At 49.7% G+C, this 20303-nt stretch overlaps 1 protein-coding gene across 1 annotated transcript in view; it reads left to right on the plus strand.

Annotated features, from left to right (window-relative positions):
- Clcn7 (chloride voltage-gated channel 7) overlaps nt 1-20250 on the plus strand; it is a 35003-nt gene extending 14753 nt beyond the window's left edge. Inside the window, exons 3-25 of the mRNA XM_004627905.2 lie at nt 1402-1473; nt 1579-1644; nt 2080-2212; nt 2499-2608; nt 3428-3508; nt 5322-5384; nt 5464-5547; nt 7044-7137; nt 7429-7493; nt 7991-8107; nt 8524-8578; nt 9668-9728; nt 10437-10575; nt 11400-11493; nt 14374-14543; nt 15583-15634; nt 16236-16363; nt 16560-16645; nt 16943-17072; nt 17658-17717; nt 17798-17974; nt 18222-18302; nt 18437-20250. Coding sequence (XP_004627962.1) covers nt 1402-1473; nt 1579-1644; nt 2080-2212; nt 2499-2608; nt 3428-3508; nt 5322-5384; nt 5464-5547; nt 7044-7137; nt 7429-7493; nt 7991-8107; nt 8524-8578; nt 9668-9728; nt 10437-10575; nt 11400-11493; nt 14374-14543; nt 15583-15634; nt 16236-16363; nt 16560-16645; nt 16943-17072; nt 17658-17717; nt 17798-17974; nt 18222-18302; nt 18437-18523 — 2205 coding nt within the window. The 3' untranslated portion in view covers nt 18524-20250. The remainder of the gene's footprint in view (nt 1-1401; nt 1474-1578; nt 1645-2079; nt 2213-2498; nt 2609-3427; nt 3509-5321; nt 5385-5463; nt 5548-7043; nt 7138-7428; nt 7494-7990; nt 8108-8523; nt 8579-9667; nt 9729-10436; nt 10576-11399; nt 11494-14373; nt 14544-15582; nt 15635-16235; nt 16364-16559; nt 16646-16942; nt 17073-17657; nt 17718-17797; nt 17975-18221; nt 18303-18436) is intronic.
- Nucleotides 20251-20303: the final 53 nt, after the last annotated feature.

Consider the following 20303-nt stretch of genomic DNA (forward strand, 5'->3'; position numbering starts at 1 on the left):
TGCTGGTATTTTATTTTTATGCTATTACAGATTTTTTTTCTTATTTTTATTTTCAGTTTGCTTTTTCTTTTCTTTCTTTCTTTCTTTCTTTCTTTCTTTCTTTTTTTTTTTTTTTTTATGTATTTGGTACCGGGTTTCACTACGCAGCTTGAACTCGTAGTGATCCTCCTGTTTTCAGCCTCCCCAGTGCTAGGATTACAGGCATGCGCCACCACACCTGGTCTCCTGTCACCATACTCAGTCTTGGTGGCTGGCTCAGTGTGCCCATGTGGCATGTTGTGATGGGGATCAAACCTTGGACTATGCACTTGCCTAAGCAGGTGCTTAGTTTGCTAAGCTATCTTGCTGGCCCTCATTTTGCTTGTTGTAAGTATATAGAAGTACAACTAGTTTTTGTACTCTACAGTCTTCCGAAGTGTGTTTATTCTAATAGTTTTTTGGTGTGTTTGTTAAGATTTTTTATATATAAGGTCATGACATCTCCACGTAGAGACAGTCTCACTTCTTCCATCCTGAATTCCTTTCTTTTTTATTATTGAGTTTATTGGTACAGTTTAGATATACATACTGTTCACATTCATCATAGGGACTTTGTACCTGTATATGATAAATCTTTTTTGTTGTTGTTGTTCTTTGTCTTTTTTTGGGACAAGGTCTCACTGTGCAGTTCAGGCTGTTCTCGTCTTAGGGAAAAAGTGTTTCGTTGCTTGCTGTTGAGCATGGTGTTTCCTAAATTTTCATAGTTGCCTCTATCAGATTGAGGAAGCTCATTCATTCACTCATTTGTTTGTTTATTTATTTACTCATGATGCTAGAAATGGAACTCAGGGCAAGGCATGTAGCTTTACCACTGAGCTACATCCCCAGCCCTTTTTAATTTTGAGACAAGGTCTTCTGAGTTGCCCAAGATGGGCTCAGATTTGCCATCCTCTTACTTTATCCTCCAGAGTAGCTGAGATTACAGACATCTGCCACTGTGCCCAGGGAGGAAAATCTCCTATTTTATTGTGCTGAGTGTTTTTATCATAAAGAGATGTTGGATTTTGTCACATCTTGATGTGTGTCTGCCTGGTCAATCATGTGCATTTTGTCTTTGTTGTTTTGGTGTGGCATGTTGCATCCGTTAAGTTTGGAGTGTAAACTAACCTTGCTCTTCTAGAGTCTGTCTTGGTTCTGGTATTACCAGATCCCCTCTGCTCACCTCTTGTTGAGGATTTTTATGTCTGTATTCATGGGAGGCATTATTCTACAGGGTGACTTTTTTTTTTTTTTTTTGTGACTTCCTGGTCCACCTTTGTTATCAGGATAATGCTGGCATCCAGAGTAAGATGGAAAGTGGTCCTTCCTCTCTCCTCTGTACCTAATGTGTAAATTGTGGGACTTTGCCTTTTCCTTCTACAGGAAGTGGAACCTTCCCATCCCTTGCCTAAGGAGATCCCTCACAATGAAAAGCTTTTGTCCCTCAAGTATGAGGTAAGCTTCCATTTTTCTGCTCTTGGATCTAGGCTCTGTCTTTTCCATCCTCCCTACCACCTGTCCTCAGCCAGTAATTGTTATCCCTGCTTTCTTGGTCCACAGAGTTTGGACTATGACAACAGCGAGAACCAGCTGTTCTTAGAGGAAGAAAGGCGGATCAACCACACAGTGAGTGAGATGGGTCTGAGCTTTTGTCCTGCTGTCTCCTTCTCCCTCCCCACCTGTCCCCAAACCTCTAGTGCCTAGAGGTACTCTTTTAGGTTGCCTCTGGAGCATCAACATTGGGAGAATCTATTATGATCATGGGCATTGTGATTAAAGACTTCTTACAGATGTCAAACATACTACCTAAAATATCAGTAACTGTGAATTTATTGGGAAGGTCACCCACCTCCCTCTGAGTTGCCCACTGAGGCTCCAAGGTGCTCCATGGTCCTTGAGACATTGGCTGGGGGCTGAGCTATTGGCCATTGGCCATAATTGTCAGGACTACAGGTCCCTGTTGGAGCATGCTGTATGTGGTGGTAGCCTGGGGAATCCAAAGAGCCCCTATCCTAGGGCAGCCTACAGCAGGACATTTGCTAATTATATCTCTTTCCACAGGCTTTCCGAACAGTGGAGATTAAACGCTGGGTCATATGTGCCCTCATCGGGATCCTCACAGGCCTTGTGGCCTGCTTCATTGATATCGTGGTGGAGAACTTGGCTGGCCTAAAGTATAGGCTCATCAAGGACAGTGTCCTTTATTGCTGCCCAGCGTGGTGGGTGGGAAATGGGGCCTTGCAGGAGAGCCCTACTGGGTAGGTCTAGCTCTGCTGGGACATGTCCTGCTCCCTGAACCTGGCATAATAATAACAACCCAGAGGGGGCTGTGCCTCTGTCATAAGTGGTTGAGATGTGTCTGAGCTATCGGGTAGTGTTGTGCTGTGTTGGGCAACTGGCTCAGCTACTGCAGAGGGGAGGTAGACTGGTCTGGGCCTGGGCCTGGATGGTGCCACTGCCTGTCCTTGACAAGCCTGCAGATATCGACAAGTTTACAGAGAAGGGTGGACTGTCCTTCTCTCTCCTCTTGTGGGCCACGCTGAACTCTGCCTTTGTGCTCCTCGGCTCTGTGATTGTGGCCTTTATAGAGGTATTGTGGCTGTGGCAGAAACCATAGTGTTTTAGGCCCAGGGTGGGTGTGGGGTCTCAGTATATAAATGGGGACTCCTTTAGCTCATCCCCTTCAAGTGTCCTGGAATGGTGGTTAAGAATTACATTCTAGATTTGTGTTGAATTGTATGTCATAGACAAAAAGCTGTTCAGTAGAAGCTGAAAATATACCAGGGCTTCCTCCCTGTTGACCGCTGGTGGTGCCACTCCTACCTAGCCACCCTGGACTATGCCTGCTCTATGTAGCAAGATGTACCATAGGTATTGACAGCTGCCTGCTAGGCCTAAAGAGTGGGGCTGACTCACTCAAACAGAGGATCGGGATGACCCCTTCCCTAGTGGGACCCTGCACCTCCACCTGAGGGGGTGGACCCTGGAGGGCACTTTGCATCCTGTGGCTTTTCCCAGGACTCTCCCCTTCATAGGCCCCTCTTTGTTTCTTGTCTTTGTCTTGGAAAGATAGAATAGAGAGGCAGCATCCAGAACCTTCCATTGGGTTCAGAGCAGGGCCCAAGGCAAAGAAAGTTCTAGTTTCTTTTTGCTGGTATATGATAAGTGAGTGACAGGTTCATCCTGGACTATTCCCCTGCTTGCCTTGGAGACAGATGTCTTTATGTGCAGCCTTGACCATGTCCTACATGATTAACTCTCAGAGGTTCTGTATCGGGGGAGGGAGACATGAGCATATCACCCAGACACAAGGCCTTATCCACAGGCCAGGCTGTCCAGATCTTTCTGGGCCTGGCAGGGTGTGGTGGGAGAGGGGTTCTATCTGCTCAGTGGTCTTCCGTTCTTCTAGCCAGTTGCTGCCGGTAGTGGGATCCCCCAGATCAAGTGCTTCCTCAACGGGGTGAAGATCCCCCACGTAGTACGGCTCAAGGTGAGGTACAAAGCAACCCCAGGTAGGACACGAGGTGCTCTACTGAGTGTTAGTTTCTAGGGCACATCCTTTGCCCATTGGCTCTTCTACCTCTGTCCCCAGTCTCTTGTATGCTAGCAGTGGTGTGCACAGATGGCTGACAGATTCACATAGGAGTAACCTTTCTTTTTTTTCCTTGAGCCCAGCGCCTTTGCATTGAACTAGCTACCTTGCCCTTTTTTATTTTGAGTCAAAATCTCACTCAGTTATAGGCATGTACCACCATGCCCTGCTATCCTCTATTTTCATATTTTTCTCTAATACTCATTATACTAAATGTCATTGGTAGCACCCTAATCTCCTGGATACCCAGCCATTGTGACATGCTCTGTTCACAGCCATTTGTCTTCTGAGCTAGAGAGGCAGAGCTGCTTCCTGTCTCCATTGTAGGAGGATGGGTAGGTCTGAACCTCCTGAACAGTCCCAGCCTTGGTGCTCTGCTTCATCCCCAGGGTGCTTCTGGGCCCAAGGAGGGGCAGTTGCTCATACTTTGGGCAACTGGAGAACCCTGTCCTTGCTTAATTTTGGTGGTGGGGTGGGCGTCAGTACAGGGGCCTTTGTACTGAGCTACATTTGTAGCTCATTTTATTTATTTTTTATTTTTTATTTTTTTGTGGAACCAGGGATTGAACGCAGACACTTGGGCTTGCCAGGCAAGCACTTATTCTACTGAGCCATCTCCCCGGCCCCACTCATTTTAAATTTTTTTTATTTTTTATTTTTTGGCGGAACTGGGGATTAAACTCACTCAGGCCCTTGCGCTTGCCAGGGAAGTGCTTATTCCACTGAGCCATCTCTCCAGCCCCTTAAATTTATTTTGACATAGAGTCTCACTAAGTTGAGCTGGACTTAAACTTTCAGTCCTCCTCTCTTAGCTTCCCAGAGACCCAGGATTATGTGTACACCACCACATGCAGCACAGCCTGTGTTTTGGCTCTACTTTTGAATAGGGTTGACCTAGCATTGCTGGGCATGACATCTGACCCCGTTACCTACATACCACATAGGCAGGCTGGCACATTCTAGAAAGTTTTGCTGAACACTTTCTGCTGACTGCTTGACTGGCTGGGTTTGTAAGGCTTCCCTCAGTGTCTTAATTGAACTCAAAGCTCTGTTCCCCAATGCTACCCTCAATTGTTCAGAGTCTGTGGACTCAGTGGGAGAGCAGGTGGGTGATGTGTGAGTCGCGTAGGTTTCAACCTTTCCAGGCCCAGTGATAGTCTTCTGTCTACAAGTACCATGAGTCCCTAGCAGTTGAAGGAAATTGCAGCCCCTCAGCCCTTACCTTTTCTGTTGCTGATCTGCTGTTGAACATGAACACATGTTCAAATGGGGTCGCACACAGAGGATGCGGCAGGGCAGGGTACCAGTGGGATGTGTAGGTCAGGCCCCTAGGTCGCAGCACTCCTTTTGGTGAGGGAGGTGGGTTATTGATATGCAATAATGTCAGCCAGGGGAAAAATGCAGAGATACTGGCAGTGGGGCAGGGTACAGCTCAGCACTGCATGGGGAAAGAGACCTACACTTGCCAGAGGAATGTCCAGGGCCTACCACGGAGATGCCCTGAGTGTGTGTAGAGGGGACTGTGGCTCCTGTCGTGATGTTAGGGTGTGGAAGAGAGCCAGCTAGAAGCCTCTTCCAAGGATACCACTGTGGCACTTGCCTTCGAGCTTTTTAACTCATGTGTCCTTGCATCATGTCACTGAATCCGATTCTGTTGCTTGAATGCATGGAGAACATCTGGTCTTCACTCACCTTTTCCCTTGTGTTCCAGACACTAGTGATCAAGGTGTCTGGCGTGATTCTGTCTGTGGTAGGAGGACTGGCAGTTGGAAAGGTAACAAAGTATCTGTGACTCTGTATCAGCTTGAGTCCCCATTCTTGCTCCCTGAGTGCTGATTGCTCTGTGCTTTCAGGAAGGGCCAATGATCCACTCTGGATCAGTGATTGCTGCTGGGATCTCCCAGGGAAGATCGACATCACTGAAGCGAGATTTCAAGGTGAGCCTGCCCCAGGTAGAGATGAACTTATCTGTGGAGATGAACATCCCCTGGACCTGGGTTCCTGCCCCATACACAGCCTTGCCAGGAATGGTGGGTCTCACCCCATGCTTCCAGGATGGGCCAGGGTGAGCCCATCCCCTACCCAGTGACCACCTAGCCTGCCCCTGGCCCATGGGCGTGGGTCCTTCACTTGAGCTCCACATGGCCTCTCCATAGCCCGTCCTTTGATGCTGGTGTTGTATGTATTAAGCATTTCTTTTCTTTTTTGTGTGTGTGTATGTGTGTGTTAAGCATTTCTGTTAAAGGGTATTATGGCTCTGACCAGCTTCGCAGGAGACATTCTCCTGAGGAAGATTGGAACCCTAGGTGGACTCTAACTCTGATTTTCTAGATACACTTGAGACAGTTTTGTTTCTCCACAAAGTTACCTGCATTCTGATGAATTTCTATTTGAATTTGGAGGTGCCTAACATTTCGTTAGTAGACAATACTTTTTCAAAATTTAAAGCAAGTGTGTAGAGAGCCAGGTGTGATGGGCACACCTGTAATCCCAGCCCTTGGGAGACTGAGGCAGGAGGATCACCATGAGTTCAAGGCCAGCCTGGGCCTGAACTACATAGTGTAGATTTTTCAGTTACTTGGTTTTCTTTGTCTTTGTCTTTGTTTTGTTGTTTTGGTTTTTTTTTAATTTTTTATTTATTTATTTATTGTGTGTGTGTGTGTGTGTGTGGCCAGCTCAGCTCACCAGGGGGCGGGGCTGGCTGGCACGTGGTGCTGGGGATTGAACCGTGGTCCCTGTGCTTTGCTTAGCTTGTTCTAAGTAGGTGCTTTAGACCACTGAGCCATCTCACCAGCCCTGTCTTTGTCTTTGTCTTTTTCTTTTTCTTTTTCTTTTTCTTTTTGAGACAGGGTCTCACTATGCAGTTCAGGCTGACCTTGAGCTCACTTTGTAACTCAGGCTGGCCTTAAACTCACAACAATCCTCCTGCCTCAGCCTCCCAAGTGCTGGGATTACAAGCGTGCACCACCATGCCCTGCTTATGGTTTTCTTCAGGTCTCTGTGACCTGAGTTGCTCTGGCAAATGAAACTTCTGCTCATTTTCTTGTCTCTGGAAACATAGATATTCTTAGCCCATGACCTGCTGTAGCTACCTGTAGCATTTTTTTTTTTTTTTTTTTTTTTTTTTTTTTTTTTTTTTTGTGGAACCAGGGATTGAACTTGAGCCCTTGTGCTTGCCAGGGAAGCACTTATTCCACTGAGCCATCTCCCCGGCCCCTCACCTATAGCATCTTCTGGGCAAGTTCCACACATCTATAGTGAATGATATTATGATCATGGAGAAAACCCCTTCCTAGCTCTCCTACTTTCATATTTGAAATGAGCACATATGCTGAAATGAGCACATCCCTAGCCCTCCTGTCCTTTAGCTGACCTGTCCTTGACCTCTCATCCTGTGAGGAATGCCTCTATAGAATCTCTTTTCCTGTTTCAGATCTTTGAGTACTTCCGCAGAGACACAGAGAAGCGAGACTTTGTCTCAGCAGGAGCTGCAGCTGGAGTGTCTGCTGCATTTGGAGCCCCCGTGGGTGAGGAGGGGCCAACTCACCTGGGCTGGGCTCTACTTTTAGGGAGCTTCATGCCTGTCAGGCTAGGTGCTTACAGACTAAGTACCTGTCAGGGTGTAGGCCAACAGGATTGGGCAGCATGTCCAGGCCTGGCCCTCAAACTTCTGAGAAGCCTCTCCCTTTGTGACCAGGTCCCACCCCAATGGCTTCCTGGGCCATGGCCTCAGTCTCTGGGGTCTCGGGTGGGAGAGGGTAATGGGTGCAGATGCCCTGTGACTAGGTTGGCACTCCAGTCCTCCTGATAACTTTCAGGTGGAGTGCTTTTCAGCTTGGAGGAAGGAGCTTCCTTCTGGAACCAGTTCCTGACATGGAGGATTGTAAGTGCCTAACAGCCCCCAGCCAGGGTTTCTGTGTCCCCCAAGGTCAGCCAGTGCTGACAGCCATCTTTTGGTCAGAGTGGACACTTCAAACTCAGCCCACCTGTTTATGTTGTAGAGCCATGTCCCTCATGGGTTCATTAGCTCTCCTTTCAGTCCTAGGTGTCCTTGTCAACTTTGGGTGGTTTATAGGGACCCCAGACCCACAACTTTACCTTGTTATCCTTCATTGTCTTGTCTCTAGCATTTGTCTGTCCAAAGGGGCATGACCCCCTTTGCCCAACCATGCTGGGAGCACAGCCTGTTTGGCTCCAGCCCCCTCCTTCTGTCTTGGGTGAGGTGTCCAGACTTAGGCTCCTCAGTGACAGGCGTCCCATGCCTGGCTTTGGGTAGTTAGCTGGGCAGGCTTCTTTACAGCTCCCAGGATGCTGAGTGGCCTTAGCCATAGTGTCTCTCTGACACACTGGCCTCTCTCTTTTTCTTTCTCTCTGCTGCAGTTCTTTGCTTCCATGATTTCTACCTTCACTCTGAATTTTGTTCTGAGCATTTACCATGGAAATGTGTGGGACTTGTCCAGTCCAGGCCTCATCAACTTTGGAAGATTTGACTCTGAGGTAACCAGCCCTCCCTATCGTACCTTGCCCCTTATGGTGCCAGGACTAGAACCTTTTTTTACTTAAGTCAGATTTTAACTAGATCTTGGGGGAAATTCTAACTCTTAGCTATGGAATCTAGATCTTGATTACAAGCTGCAAAGGTCCTGGAATACTTAATACATAGGGACCTGCCTGTTAGGGCCAGGGTGACTGACAGCTGGCCATGTGCTGAGTGCCAGCTGATCTGTAGGAGCTGTGGCTTAAACCAGCCATGCTAAGAGTGGGCTGAAGGCTGCTCAAGATGCCCATTTCTCCTATCCACAGGACCTCTACAGTCCTGGGCAAAAGTGCTAGAGGGCTCTCATGGACAAATCAGATCATGGGGAGCCATGGACAAGGTCCCTCATAGCCTTCACTTTTTCCCCTCTACACAGAAAATGGCCTACACCATCCATGAGATTCCCGTCTTCATCGCCATGGGCGTGGTGGGTAAGGGACCTCACTGCAGGATGGACTGGAGTGTAAATCTGGGTTGGGGAGGACATGCGCACTACCTCTTAAGAGTTCTTCCACTGCCACAGGCTTTGTGTCATGTCATCACTTCCCCACTAGCAGAGCCCCGGTTCACACAGGTGGGCACCTGGGAGGTAGAGCAGGGCACAGGTTCTATGAGGTAAGGGTCCTGACCTGAAATGCTCGGGGTTAAAAGTGGTTTAGTGTTTGGGATTTTTCTGTATTTTTAAATAATGGCATATACACAGTTAAATATTTTGGTGAAAGGATGCATGTCTAACCACAAAATTCGTAAGTATCATTTACACTAGCCTGAAGGTTGTTTTCTGAAGTAGGGTTATAGTTTTTTTGGCTTTTGTTTGTTTCAGTTTTGTTTTGTTTTTTTGAGACAAGGTCTTGCTATGAAGTTAAGGCTGGCCTTGAACCTACTATGGAGCCTAGGCTGACGAACTCAGTGATGATCCTTGGTAATCTACCTTAGCTTCCAGAGTGCTGGAGTTACAAGCATACCCCTCAATGCCTGACTGGGTTGTTTTGTTTTTTGTTTTTGAGAAGGTCTTGCTATATAGTGCAGGCTGGTCTTGAACTTGCTTTTATAGCTAAGGCTGACCTCAGACTCAGTGATCATCACCCCTGCAGAGGCAGGATCTTGTTAATTTACCCAGACTATGTTCAAACTTGTGATCCTGCTGCTCCAGCCTCCTAGAGTGCTAGGATTATAGCCATGTGCCACCACACCTAGCCATAATTTTGTGTGATATTTTTAGTGCTCCTGCATTTTGACTTGTGACCTATCACATGAGCACATGTGTCGAATTTTCCACTTGTGGGTTATGTCAGTGCTCAGAGATTCAGGTTTGGGATTTCCTGGTTAGGAATGCACAACCTGTGTTATTCTGTAAAAACCCTTTTCTCTAAAAGGAAGGTTGCAGCACCAGAATGAGAGAGGCAGAAGAATTGTTTCGGTGGGGCTCTCTGCTGGGACTTCCTGTTTTTGGAGAGCCTGCAGAGTTGGGGCCTTCACCTCCCCTATGTATTTGATATGAGTTTGTTTTGTGATCACAGGTGGCATTCTTGGAGCTGTGTTTAACGCCTTGAATTACTGGCTGACGATGTTTCGAATCAGGTGAGGAAGGGCCTCTATGTTGACATGCATAACCATGTGGGGCCTCTGAAATGGATGCTGTGCTATAGGCTCTACACTGTGGCCAGAGCAGGAAGCTTTATGTTGACATGGTTTGTACCTGACTGAGATGCTTAGAGCACATAAGGCAGGACTTGCAACCTCTGTGCAGGGGAACAGGCAATCCCTAGGCTGGAGGACCCTTCAGAGAAAGTGTGAGAACTCCACATCTAAAGGGCAGTGCCCTGGGTAGAAGAACAGGGAGCTGGGTGGGTCCGGGACTGCTCTGCCTTAGCTATCACACAACCTCCACCTGGGGGCTGCCAGGCAATCCCATTGTCTACCTTTACAGAGCTGTCCTTTGTTATACCCACCTTCTGAGCTATCCTGGTACTAGGAGAGGATCTTGGGTTGCAGAAGAACTTCTTGATCTTGCACTATTGTATGGGCTACTGCAGAGTGGGTAGGATGAAGCAGAAATCTTGTCCCATAGCAGAAAACCAGGGAGATGGTTGCTTCTGGGAAATCTTTTTCACCCAAGGAAGATAACCACGGTGCATCCTGCAGTCTGGGCAGGCTGATCATTAAACACGTGCTGTGTCATTTCACTAAATATCCTGTGATCCAGGTTGCCATGGAAGCTGCCTCAGGAATCTCCAGGAAGTCTGCCTTTTCATCCCTGTAGCAAAATCTGTCCTGGCTTGACTTTAGGTACATCCACCGGCCCTGCCTACAGGTGATTGAGGCCATCCTGGTGGCCGCTGTCACAGCTACCGTTGCCTTTGTGTTGATTTATTCCTCACGAGACTGCCAGCCTCTGCAGGGGAACTCCATGTCCTACCCGCTTCAGGTAGGTTTGGGGCTTAGGAGGGCAGAGACTGCATCTTCCTAGATGGGTGCTCATTGGTATGGACTGGGGAAATGCAGACTTGGGCCCATACAAAACCATAGTTGATATTTGTGGCAGCTCATTCATAGTCATCCAAACTGGGAAGTGTCCTTAATCCACTTTTGTAGGGAGTGACATTCAGTCACAGGATGGAAGTAATGACCTTCCCATATCATGAGTGGGTCTTAGAAGTATGATACTCAGTGAGAGAAGCTAGTCTACAAAGCGTTGCATTGTTCATGATTCCAGTGATAGGGTGTCCAAAGCAGGCCTCTGTGGAGACAGGAAGCAATGAGTGGTGGCCAGGACTGGGAGTGCAAAGTAGGGAGTGAGGCCTGGTAGGGTCAGGAATGAACAGATTGCTAGGGCTCATCAGCTCCTGGGATTCATTGGTGCCATGGTTGATGAGGCTAATTTTGCTATAGTCCAGCCCTGCTGAAGCCCCAGCACTGCCTTTGCCTGGGAGGGCTGGGCTTGCTGGCTCACAGGGCCTTGCATCTGATATTGGTTCTAGGGGTTTGCTCAAGGAACAGCTATTTCTTCCAGGCAGCAGGGATAGGTGGGTTGTCCATCCAAGTGTCCAGTTGGCCATCCTCAAGCAGGGATTGACATACCTCTGCAGTCCGGACTTAAATCTAGATTTTGTGTCACTTCCCTCCCCCAAGTCGTGCTGTACACCCTCTTGGCCTAGATGATAAGAGTTAGCTCTCCCTGATGACAACACGAGGTCTCCATAACACATGGGCCATCTGCCCTCCACTGTATCCTCTCTCCCGACCTTACAGCTCTTCTGTGCAGATGGCGAGTACAACTCTATGGCTGCAGCCTTTTTCAACACCCCAGAGAAGAGTGTGGTGAGCCTCTTCCATGACCCACCTGGTATGTACTGGGCAGCACTGCTGGCTTATGGGGTGATGGTAGGGCAGGTTCTTGGTCCAGAAGTTGCTCCTCCAGGCTGGAGGGGTATCCTTGGTACCAAGGTGTATATTGGAACACAGAGGCTGGCAGCCCTGTTGTCAGCTGGGGAGCACTGCAGGAATGCTATAATCCTGCATACAAGTGGAGACCATGTCCCTAGAGCAGAACTGGCCAGGTTCCCCACATCATCACCACTTTCTTCTTTTCTGGGTCTGCCTCCATCTCTACTCCCACTGGATGCTGCATTGTCAGAAAACCCAGCCTGATAACTCAGAGCCACTGCTTTTTCCAGCCACACTTCTCATACAAAAACAGCATGTGGGGCTGGAGAGATGGCTCAGTGGTCTAAAGCACCTACTTAGAACAAGCTTGGCAAGGCATCAGGGACCGCGGTTCAATCCCCCAGCACCACATGCCAGCCAGCCCCGCCCCCTGGTGGGCTGAGCTGGCCACACACACACACACACACAAACACACCCCTCTCTCTCTCTCTCTCTCTCTCTCTCTCTCTCTCTCTCTCAAATAAATAAAAATAAAAAAAAAATTAAAAAAAAAAAAACAGCATGTGCCTGATTATAAAGCCCCCAACCCTCATGCCATGTAATAAAATTGGCTCTGGAGCTCCCGTGCATCTGGGCCACCTGGAAGCTTTTTCTTTCCTTTTCCTTTTTTTCTCCTCCTCCTCCTCTTCTTCCTCTTCCCCTCCTCTCCTTCTCCCCCTTCCCCTTCCCCTCTCCTCCATCCCCTTCTTTCTCCTTTTCTGACAGGGTGTTACTGTGTAGTTTGGGCTGACCTTAAATTCACTGTATAGCCCAGACTCGCTTTGAGCTCACACTGATCCTCCTTCCTCAGCCTCCTGAATACTGGGATGACAGGTCTACACCACTATGGCCCATCTTGTACTCTTTATTTAAAAAAAAAAAAAAAATTATTTGGTACAGGGTCTCACTACGCAGCTTAGCCTTGTGGTGATCCTCCTGTCTCAGCCTCCCCAGCACTGGGATTACAGGGTACGCCACCATGCCTGGTTTCAGTAGCCAGTATGGCGTGCCCAGGGTTCCAGGCTGGCACAGCACAGCATGCAGTACTGGGGAACAAAACCTACTTGCCAGGCAGGTACTTAGACTGCCATGCTATCTCCTCAGCCATCTTATACTCTTCATATTTTATTTTGAGGTAGGGTCTCTCTAAATTGCCTAGGCTAGAGTCAAATTTGTAATCCTCCTGGCTTGGCTTCCCAGAGTACTGGCGATCAAACCCACTTTGACCCTTGTTTTTATTTCTTGTCATAAGGCTGCTGAAGACTTCCCTGTCCTTAGCTGTGTGTTTGTGTGAGAGGGATTGGTTCACAGGATTTAACAAACCTTTTGAGGGTGAGGTGAGATGGCCCAGATCTTGTTTGAAGTGACTGATACCTAAGACCCCAGGTAGCCTGCATGTATATGCAGCTCTTACCTCAGGATATGTCTCCTAGCTGTCATCACTTAGCATGCAATGAGTAGCTTTCCATGTGTGTCCTCTGTCCTTCCTGACCCTGAGATCTGTTTATTGGCACTGAGATCTATCTATGCCATGGTGCTCTCAGCATACAAGCCAATGCCTGTCCCAATCTCCACATTCTGACCACCATAGGACTCCCCTCTCCACATGGCTTCATTTGTCTCAGCAGCTTGTCTGGGAAAAACAAACCCCCAGGCCTTAATGCTTGGCTGGAGATCCCATGGTGGCCAAGAATGGGTCTCCTGGGCCCTGTACCTTACCCAGATGTGTCCTGTTCACATCTTGCAGCCTCAGCCCAGCAAAACAAATCTTAGCTGCCCACTGCCACAGAGGCATTTTCCATGAGCTGCTAACCACCTTGCACCAAAGGAACCAACCTGGGAAGTTCCAGCTTGAGGGAAGGCCTGTCCCCATTCAGTTGGTTGACCTGAGATTAGGGTGTCAAGTCCTACAGAGCCAAGAGCCTTCAACAGTGTGCACCCCAATTCCCAGGTGGTATTTGAGGCAAGGCTCTAAGGTAGTAGAGCCTGTATTGGTCAGCTTTCCCACTGCTGGAATGAAATGCCTTACACAATTTAAAGGAGGAAAGGGTTCATTTGGCTTGTGGTTTCAGTTCATGGTTAGCTGGTTCTATTCCTCCCCCGCCCCCGCCCCCACCCCCACGGTACCAGGGATTGATCTCAGGACCTTGTGCTTGCCAGGCAGGTGCTTACACCACTGAGCTATAACCCCAACCCTCCATTTCTGAGAGTCAGAGGTGAGGTGGAACATCATGGCAGAGGGACGTGGGGGGAACAAAGCTGCTGCACTCATGATAGTGGAAGCAGAGGAGAGAAAAGGTGTCAGAGAGATACCCTCCACAGGCACACCCTGGTAGCCCACCTTCTCCAGCTGGCCCCCACTTCCTAATGGCACAATTGGATCTGCATATCAGTGGGTTAGTCCACTGAGGAGCATGGTTACCACATGAGGCAGTCCCCATCTTCTAATAGCACAGTTGGGTTTGAATATCAGTGAATTAGTTCAGTGAGGAGCATGGTAACCGCATGGACCAGTCACCTTTAGTCCAGTCAGTTTGGCAGGTGAGATGAACTGACACAGGGGTCTTCTAGTGAGTGTAAATGTGTCTGGCATTGGGCTTAGACCACTTGACACCTGCAGTACCACATGAGGCCACCTGCTCCACAGCGTCCCCTTTCTTTCACTGAGGAGGGTATGGGGCCACTGTGTGATCAGGGCTTAGATGACCTGGTTCCCAGGATGTGACCTTCTGGGTCAGATGGGACAGCCCTGCAGGGGCATGAGTCTAGCAGGCAGTTCAGTAGCTTTGCTTTCCCCTAGGCTCCTACAATCCCATGACCCTGGGCCTATTCACCCTGGTCTACTTCTTCCTGGCCTGTTGGACCTACGGACTCACTGTGTCTGCTGGTGTCTTCATCCCATCTCTACTCATTGGGGCTGCCTGGGGCCGGCTTTTCGGCATCTCCTTGTCTTACCTTACAGGAGCAGCAGTAAGTGGGGAGCTGGTGGGAGGTGGCTATTAGCCCCATTGTTTGACTGGTCTCTGTGATCCTCCATCCAATGGCCATGCTCATAAGAACAGGGTGTTGCAAAAACGTGAGGATGATGGTGTTTGCTATTAGTAAGAGAATTAATAAAAAATAGTGTGAGAAGCACTGGAGGCCATTTAGCTGTGGCCAGGGCCTGCTGTCCCGGGGCCTGTGTCTAGGCATAGGCTGCCCACAACACCATGTCTACCCAGGAGGGCAGCCTCCTCAGCTTCCCTCCTCTTTCTAGCTCCTTTGAGGATTTGTTTTTATCTTCTCTGTTTTTATTTTTTTACTTTTGTCATCAAACAGGACCAAAAAATTATAGAAAGGGACACAGGGGCTGGGGATAGGACTCAGTGGTAGACTCACCTAGCAAGCCTGATGCCCTTGGTTCAGTCCCTAGCATGACCAGAGAAAAGGGTATGGCAGGAAGTATCCCACCCCACCCTGCATGGGCATGTGTGCCATGTTTCCTTCTAGATACAGTCTTGGTCCAGAAAGGACCCTTGTATCCATCAGCAGCCTCCCTGTTGCCTTCCTCCATGTTTTGCTCTGCCCATACTGGCCTACAGGCTCTTCCTCAATTCTCCTGAGCAGGACGTCTTCAAGGCTTATCCTAGTCCTGATGTGTGTTGGAATCTCCTCACAGAGGTCTGTTTGTGTCCACACAGACAGTGGTGCTCTGTGTGCACTTGGGCCCAGCTTTCCTCACAGTATGCAGCAGCTGTCACTGTGCCTCCATAATGCAGAGAGCATAGCCTTATGTGCTGCATTCTCTGGTATACATGGTGGACCACAGTTCTTTTACTCTCTCCAAGTGAGGCACACCTGCACTACTGTTTCTGTATTTTGATTGTAGCACATGGTGAAATGTAAGATTTTTTGATTCAGGCTTATATGGGATTGCTTGGCCTGGGTCTGGCCATCCTGCCTGATATATCTTGGTAGGTTTGGCAGGGCCCTGCACCTTACTGATGTCTCCCTGTGTTGCCACCTGCAGATCTGGGCAGACCCTGGCAAGTATGCCCTGATGGGAGCTGCTGCCCAGCTTGGTGAGTCCTCGCTCTGGCCTGGGTAGTGGGTGGGCTTTGCAAGTCAGGAAGAGACACCTGCCTCCTCACCCCTGTGGTGGGTGCAGCCAGGGCTGGCCTGGTGAGAGTCAGCTCTCCATTTAAATGAACAACATGGAGCAAAGCATAGGAGTGTGCTCCTCCACTCCCAGCATTCTGGGAAGTGTACAAGATTGAGCCCCTTCCGGGGAACTTAACAACAGTCTCAAAATTTAAAAAAAAAAAAAAAAAAGGGCTGGGGAGACAGCTCAGTAGAATAAGCACCTGTCTGGAAAGTGCAGGGTTCTGAGTTCAATCCCCAGTAAAAAAAAAAAAAAAAAAAAAAAGACCTAGGAATATAGCTCAATTCCAAGACCCTGGATTCAATTCCCAGTGCTGAAAATAAAAAAAAAGGAAAAGGCAACACAGACAATGGGCTTGAGATAGGTATAGTCCTCTGATGCCTGATGGCATGGCCACATGATAGCAGGCAGTCACTGTCGCGGTAGCTGAGGCCTAAAGGGACAAGTAGGCAGCCATGGTGCTGCAAAGAGAATGTGGACACAGTATATGGGAGGGACGGGGTTCATGGCCACTCCAACAGGTGGCATTGTGAGAATGACCCTGAGCCTGACAGTCATCATGATGGAGGCTACAAGCAATGTGACCTACGGCTTCCCTATCATGCTGGTGCTGATGACTGCCAAGATTGTGGGCGATGTCTTCATTGAGGTGCACAGAGGGGAAGCCCTGCTTACCTTCCCCACCCTGTGGGCCTGGAATCCTGACACTGGGTTGTGGGGCCTGCAGCAGCTGCAGAGGGGAGGGAGCCCCTGTGAAGCCAACCCTAAATGGCCTCCCTGGGTGGGACAGGCACAGTGCATCTTGAGCCATCCCTGGTGCTATGCTTCACGGTGTCTTCCCCTAGGGTCTGTATGACATGCACATCCAGCTGCAGAGTGTGCCCTTCCTGCACTGGGAGGCTCCCGTCACCTCACACTCACTCACTGCTAGGTATGACCACCCTGTCCATGACACACTGTGGGGGATGGTGAGTGGTAGGCTGCAGGGGAAGGGTTTTACCATGGGTTCTACCATGGGTTTTACCTTCTTTTACCAGAAGGCCTTCTGGCTCCCATGGCTAGTCCATAGCTGGCTTTTGGTGTAGGTGCACCTTAGCTTCCAGTTTTCTAATCTAGCAGCTATGTACCTGCCATGAATATTGTCATGGTACAAAAGTAGGCTATTGAGGAAGATATTGTGCCTGGTGAGCAACTGTCTGTGTTGGTGACTGCACTGGCATCTCCTCAGGGAGGTAATGAGCACACCGGTGACATGCCTAAGGAGGAGAGAGAAGGTGGGTGTCATTGTGGATGTCCTCAGCAACACAGCATCCAACCACAATGGCTTCCCTGTGGTAGAGGATTCAGACAACACTCAGGTACCAACAGCCCTCCCTGTAGCCTTGAGGTTCCTTCCTCTGTGGTCTGTGGTTGGGAAGCATGTTGTGCAGTTTGTGTGAATGTGTCAGCTCCATATTTAGGTGCAGAGTAAAATCTCACTAGAGAATAGCTATGCCCACAGCTGTGTGCCCATGCTGGCCATGGGAGAGCTTCCATGGATTACACAGACCTCCTGTGCTCCTCCTGATCAAACTAGGCTGGTCAGCTGTCACCTTTATGGCTGTCAGCAGATACTGGCAGAATGTGAGCCCAGCTACCACTGCATCTCCTCACCCAGGTCCTATCCTGCTATCACTGTTATCACTGGTAGTTTGGGCTTAATTTGGGGACTGCATCCAGGGCTGCATCTCACCACCAACAAGTGCCTCATCTTGGCACCACGTTGCCCCAGCTCAGGTCCTACAGGGTTTAATGGGATTGTGTACTTCAGGTGTCTACAGCAAGGTTAGTGCTCCACCGAGGCTGTCATTGGCCATGGCTGGGGCTTGCATGTAGCCAGAGAAGGCAGCTGTGGTCTGGGGCTACTGTCCAAATGCTCCCTCTAATCCCTCCTTCTCTTACAGCCAGCCCGACTCCAGGGTTTGATCTTGCGCTCCCAGCTCATCGTGCTCCTGAAGCACAAGGTGCCAGACCAACCAGCAATGGGTAGAGAGGTGGGGGAGAGCAGGGGACACCCCATGGAGCCTAACCCTTGGCCCTGCAGGTGTTTGTGGAGAGATCCAACATGGGCCTGGTGCAACGGCGACTGCGGCTGAAGGACTTTCGTGATGCCTACCCACGCTTCCCACCAATCCAGTCCATCCATGTGTCACAGGATGAGCGCGAGTGCACCATGGACCTGTCCGAATTCATGAACCCCTCCCCTTACACTGTGCCCCAGGTATCAGGCAAGGCCATCAGGCAGAGCCATGTGGCCAGAATGTTAGTGGGTGGTCTGGGAGGGGGCTGTCCAATCACTAGGCATTGACAGCCATTGAAGCTCTGCGGCAGCACACTGGGTCCAGGCAGGCAGGGCATGGAGGGAAGGAGATAGCCCAGGATACATACTGCTATCCTGAAGCCAGGAAGTATGCCAGAGTCTGGGGTCTGGTTCCTGAGTTACAGCTGAGGCTGTGCCCACCTTGCAGGAGGCCTCCCTCCCTCGGGTGTTCAAACTGTTCCGTGCTCTGGGTCTACGACATCTGGTGGTGGTGGACAATTGCAATCAGGTGAGGCCAGTGATCCGTGTACTTCGTAGGGGACCCTGTACCAGATCCCTGTGGGTTCCCCATTTCTCCAGTAATGTGGGGGTACAGGAACTTCTAGAGGCAGGTGGAGTATTGACCCTGATTCAATGTTGCAGGTGGTGGGGCTGGTGACCAGGAAGGACCTAGCCAGGTATCGTCTGGGGAAGGGAGGCCTGGAGGAGCTCTCGCTGGCCCAGACATGAGGGTGAGGCCTTTCCTTGGTGGGCAGTGGCACCCCCGCCAACTCCCAGGCTCCCTGATCTCAGCCAAAGGTGTGGTGGCTAGAGCAAATGTCCTCCAGAGTGGGCCTGATGGCATGTACCTGACCCTCATCATGGACAGTTGGTTTGCATCTTCTGTCCTTCCCTTGGCCCTCAGGCCTCACCCCCTGCCCCTTAGGGGTTTGATCACTTGTGTGCAGCAACAAACAGCACCCCCTGTTTCCCCAGAGAGAGCAAGGGGGGCCAATGTGTGTGGCAGGTGAACTGTGCCCTGCACCCTGTCACTGCTTCTGTATTGTTTCCCATGGGTACTTGCCCTACCAGGCCACACTTGCCTGCAACACCAGCAGGAGGCTCAGGCTACGCAGGAGCTGGCTTACCCTTCTCAGCCAACATGCCCTGACCCATCTCTCTGGGCATCCACAGCCTGAGGTTCCTGGGCCTGAGGTATGGCTCCAGCTGGAGCAGTCAGGGCCTGCAGCTGACTCCATGGAGCCCCACTTGGACAGAGGACACGTGAAATGTGCTCTCTGCCAGGGTCTCAAGAGCTGAGAATCACCTAAGTACCTGACACCTGATTCTGCCACACCTTGAGCCTTCTGGAGCTGGGCCCACTATTCCTGTGGACAGAAGTTGAGAAAGTAGGGTTATCCTCCACACCGGAAGACCATGGCATCAGTTGTGACTTCCCTTCTGACTGAGACAGCCATAAAATACAAACATTACTGGGGGTGGCTTTTGGCCTCACAGGAAACCTAGGCCCAGCTCTGGGTAGCTTTGGACAGACTGGTGAGCTCTGGGTCCAGGAAGCCATGCCTGCCTACCCACAGTTTGTCAGAGCTCCTAACTGGACTAGGCTAGATCTGGTGTATCTTGGTCACCACAGCCCCTTCCCACAGGACACTTTGTAGGACACTTTTCTGTCATACAGCTGCACAAGACTGGCAGATGTGTGGAGGCTGGCAAATTTGCCCAGTGGTCCCATCCCCCAGGACACACCTTCTGCTCTGCTCCTATGGGAATGTAGGACAGAGTACACTGGATTCTGGGTATGAGAAATAAAGGACTTGAACACAGCTGACCAGTGCAGCCTCCTGGTTCCACCCGGCCTGGATGTGGGTCTGAGACTTGGGGGCTAATCAGATGGTAGTGGGTATGTAGGACTGGGCCTTCTGTGAACTGCTGCAGCCCATGGTAGTACCCCAAAGAACACCATACCACACACAGGCCCTATAGGACAGAAGTTCAAGATAGGTCTGCCACTTCACCTGACTTTCCAACCCTGTACCCATCCCAGTCTCTGTCCCTCCTCACCCACCTATCTGGCTCCCCTTCCATGTCTCTGCTCATCATAACCCTGTTCTTCTGTCTGGCTCCTCTTTCTAGTTCTTTTCTAGTTTCCACTGATAGTTCAACCATCCCCAACAGATTGGATATAGTCAGTTGTCAGGACTGAGGTTTTCTCACAGCCTGATCTGGTTATTTATGGGGAGGGCTGAGACAAGGGACAGGTAAAGCATGAGGCAGCCCTGGTTAGGTGCAGGTTCCTCTTCTCTTACATGACCAGATCTCAGTTATCTTACTGTTTTTCTTGGTGCTCTGGTGGGGAAGGGTTGTGTTAGAGTTGGACCAAAGGGCATGAAAAACTACACCAGGCCTCAAAAGACATGGTACCAAAAAAGCATGTACAATCTCTGTTTCACAGTTATTTTGTATTGATTACATGTTGAAATGATATTTTGGATATATTAGTTAAATAAAA

The sequence above is a fragment of the Octodon degus genome, unplaced genomic scaffold, assembly GCF_000260255.1.
Source record: "Octodon degus isolate 3935 unplaced genomic scaffold, OctDeg1.0 scaffold00021, whole genome shotgun sequence".
NCBI lineage: Eukaryota > Metazoa > Chordata > Mammalia > Rodentia > Octodontidae > Octodon > Octodon degus.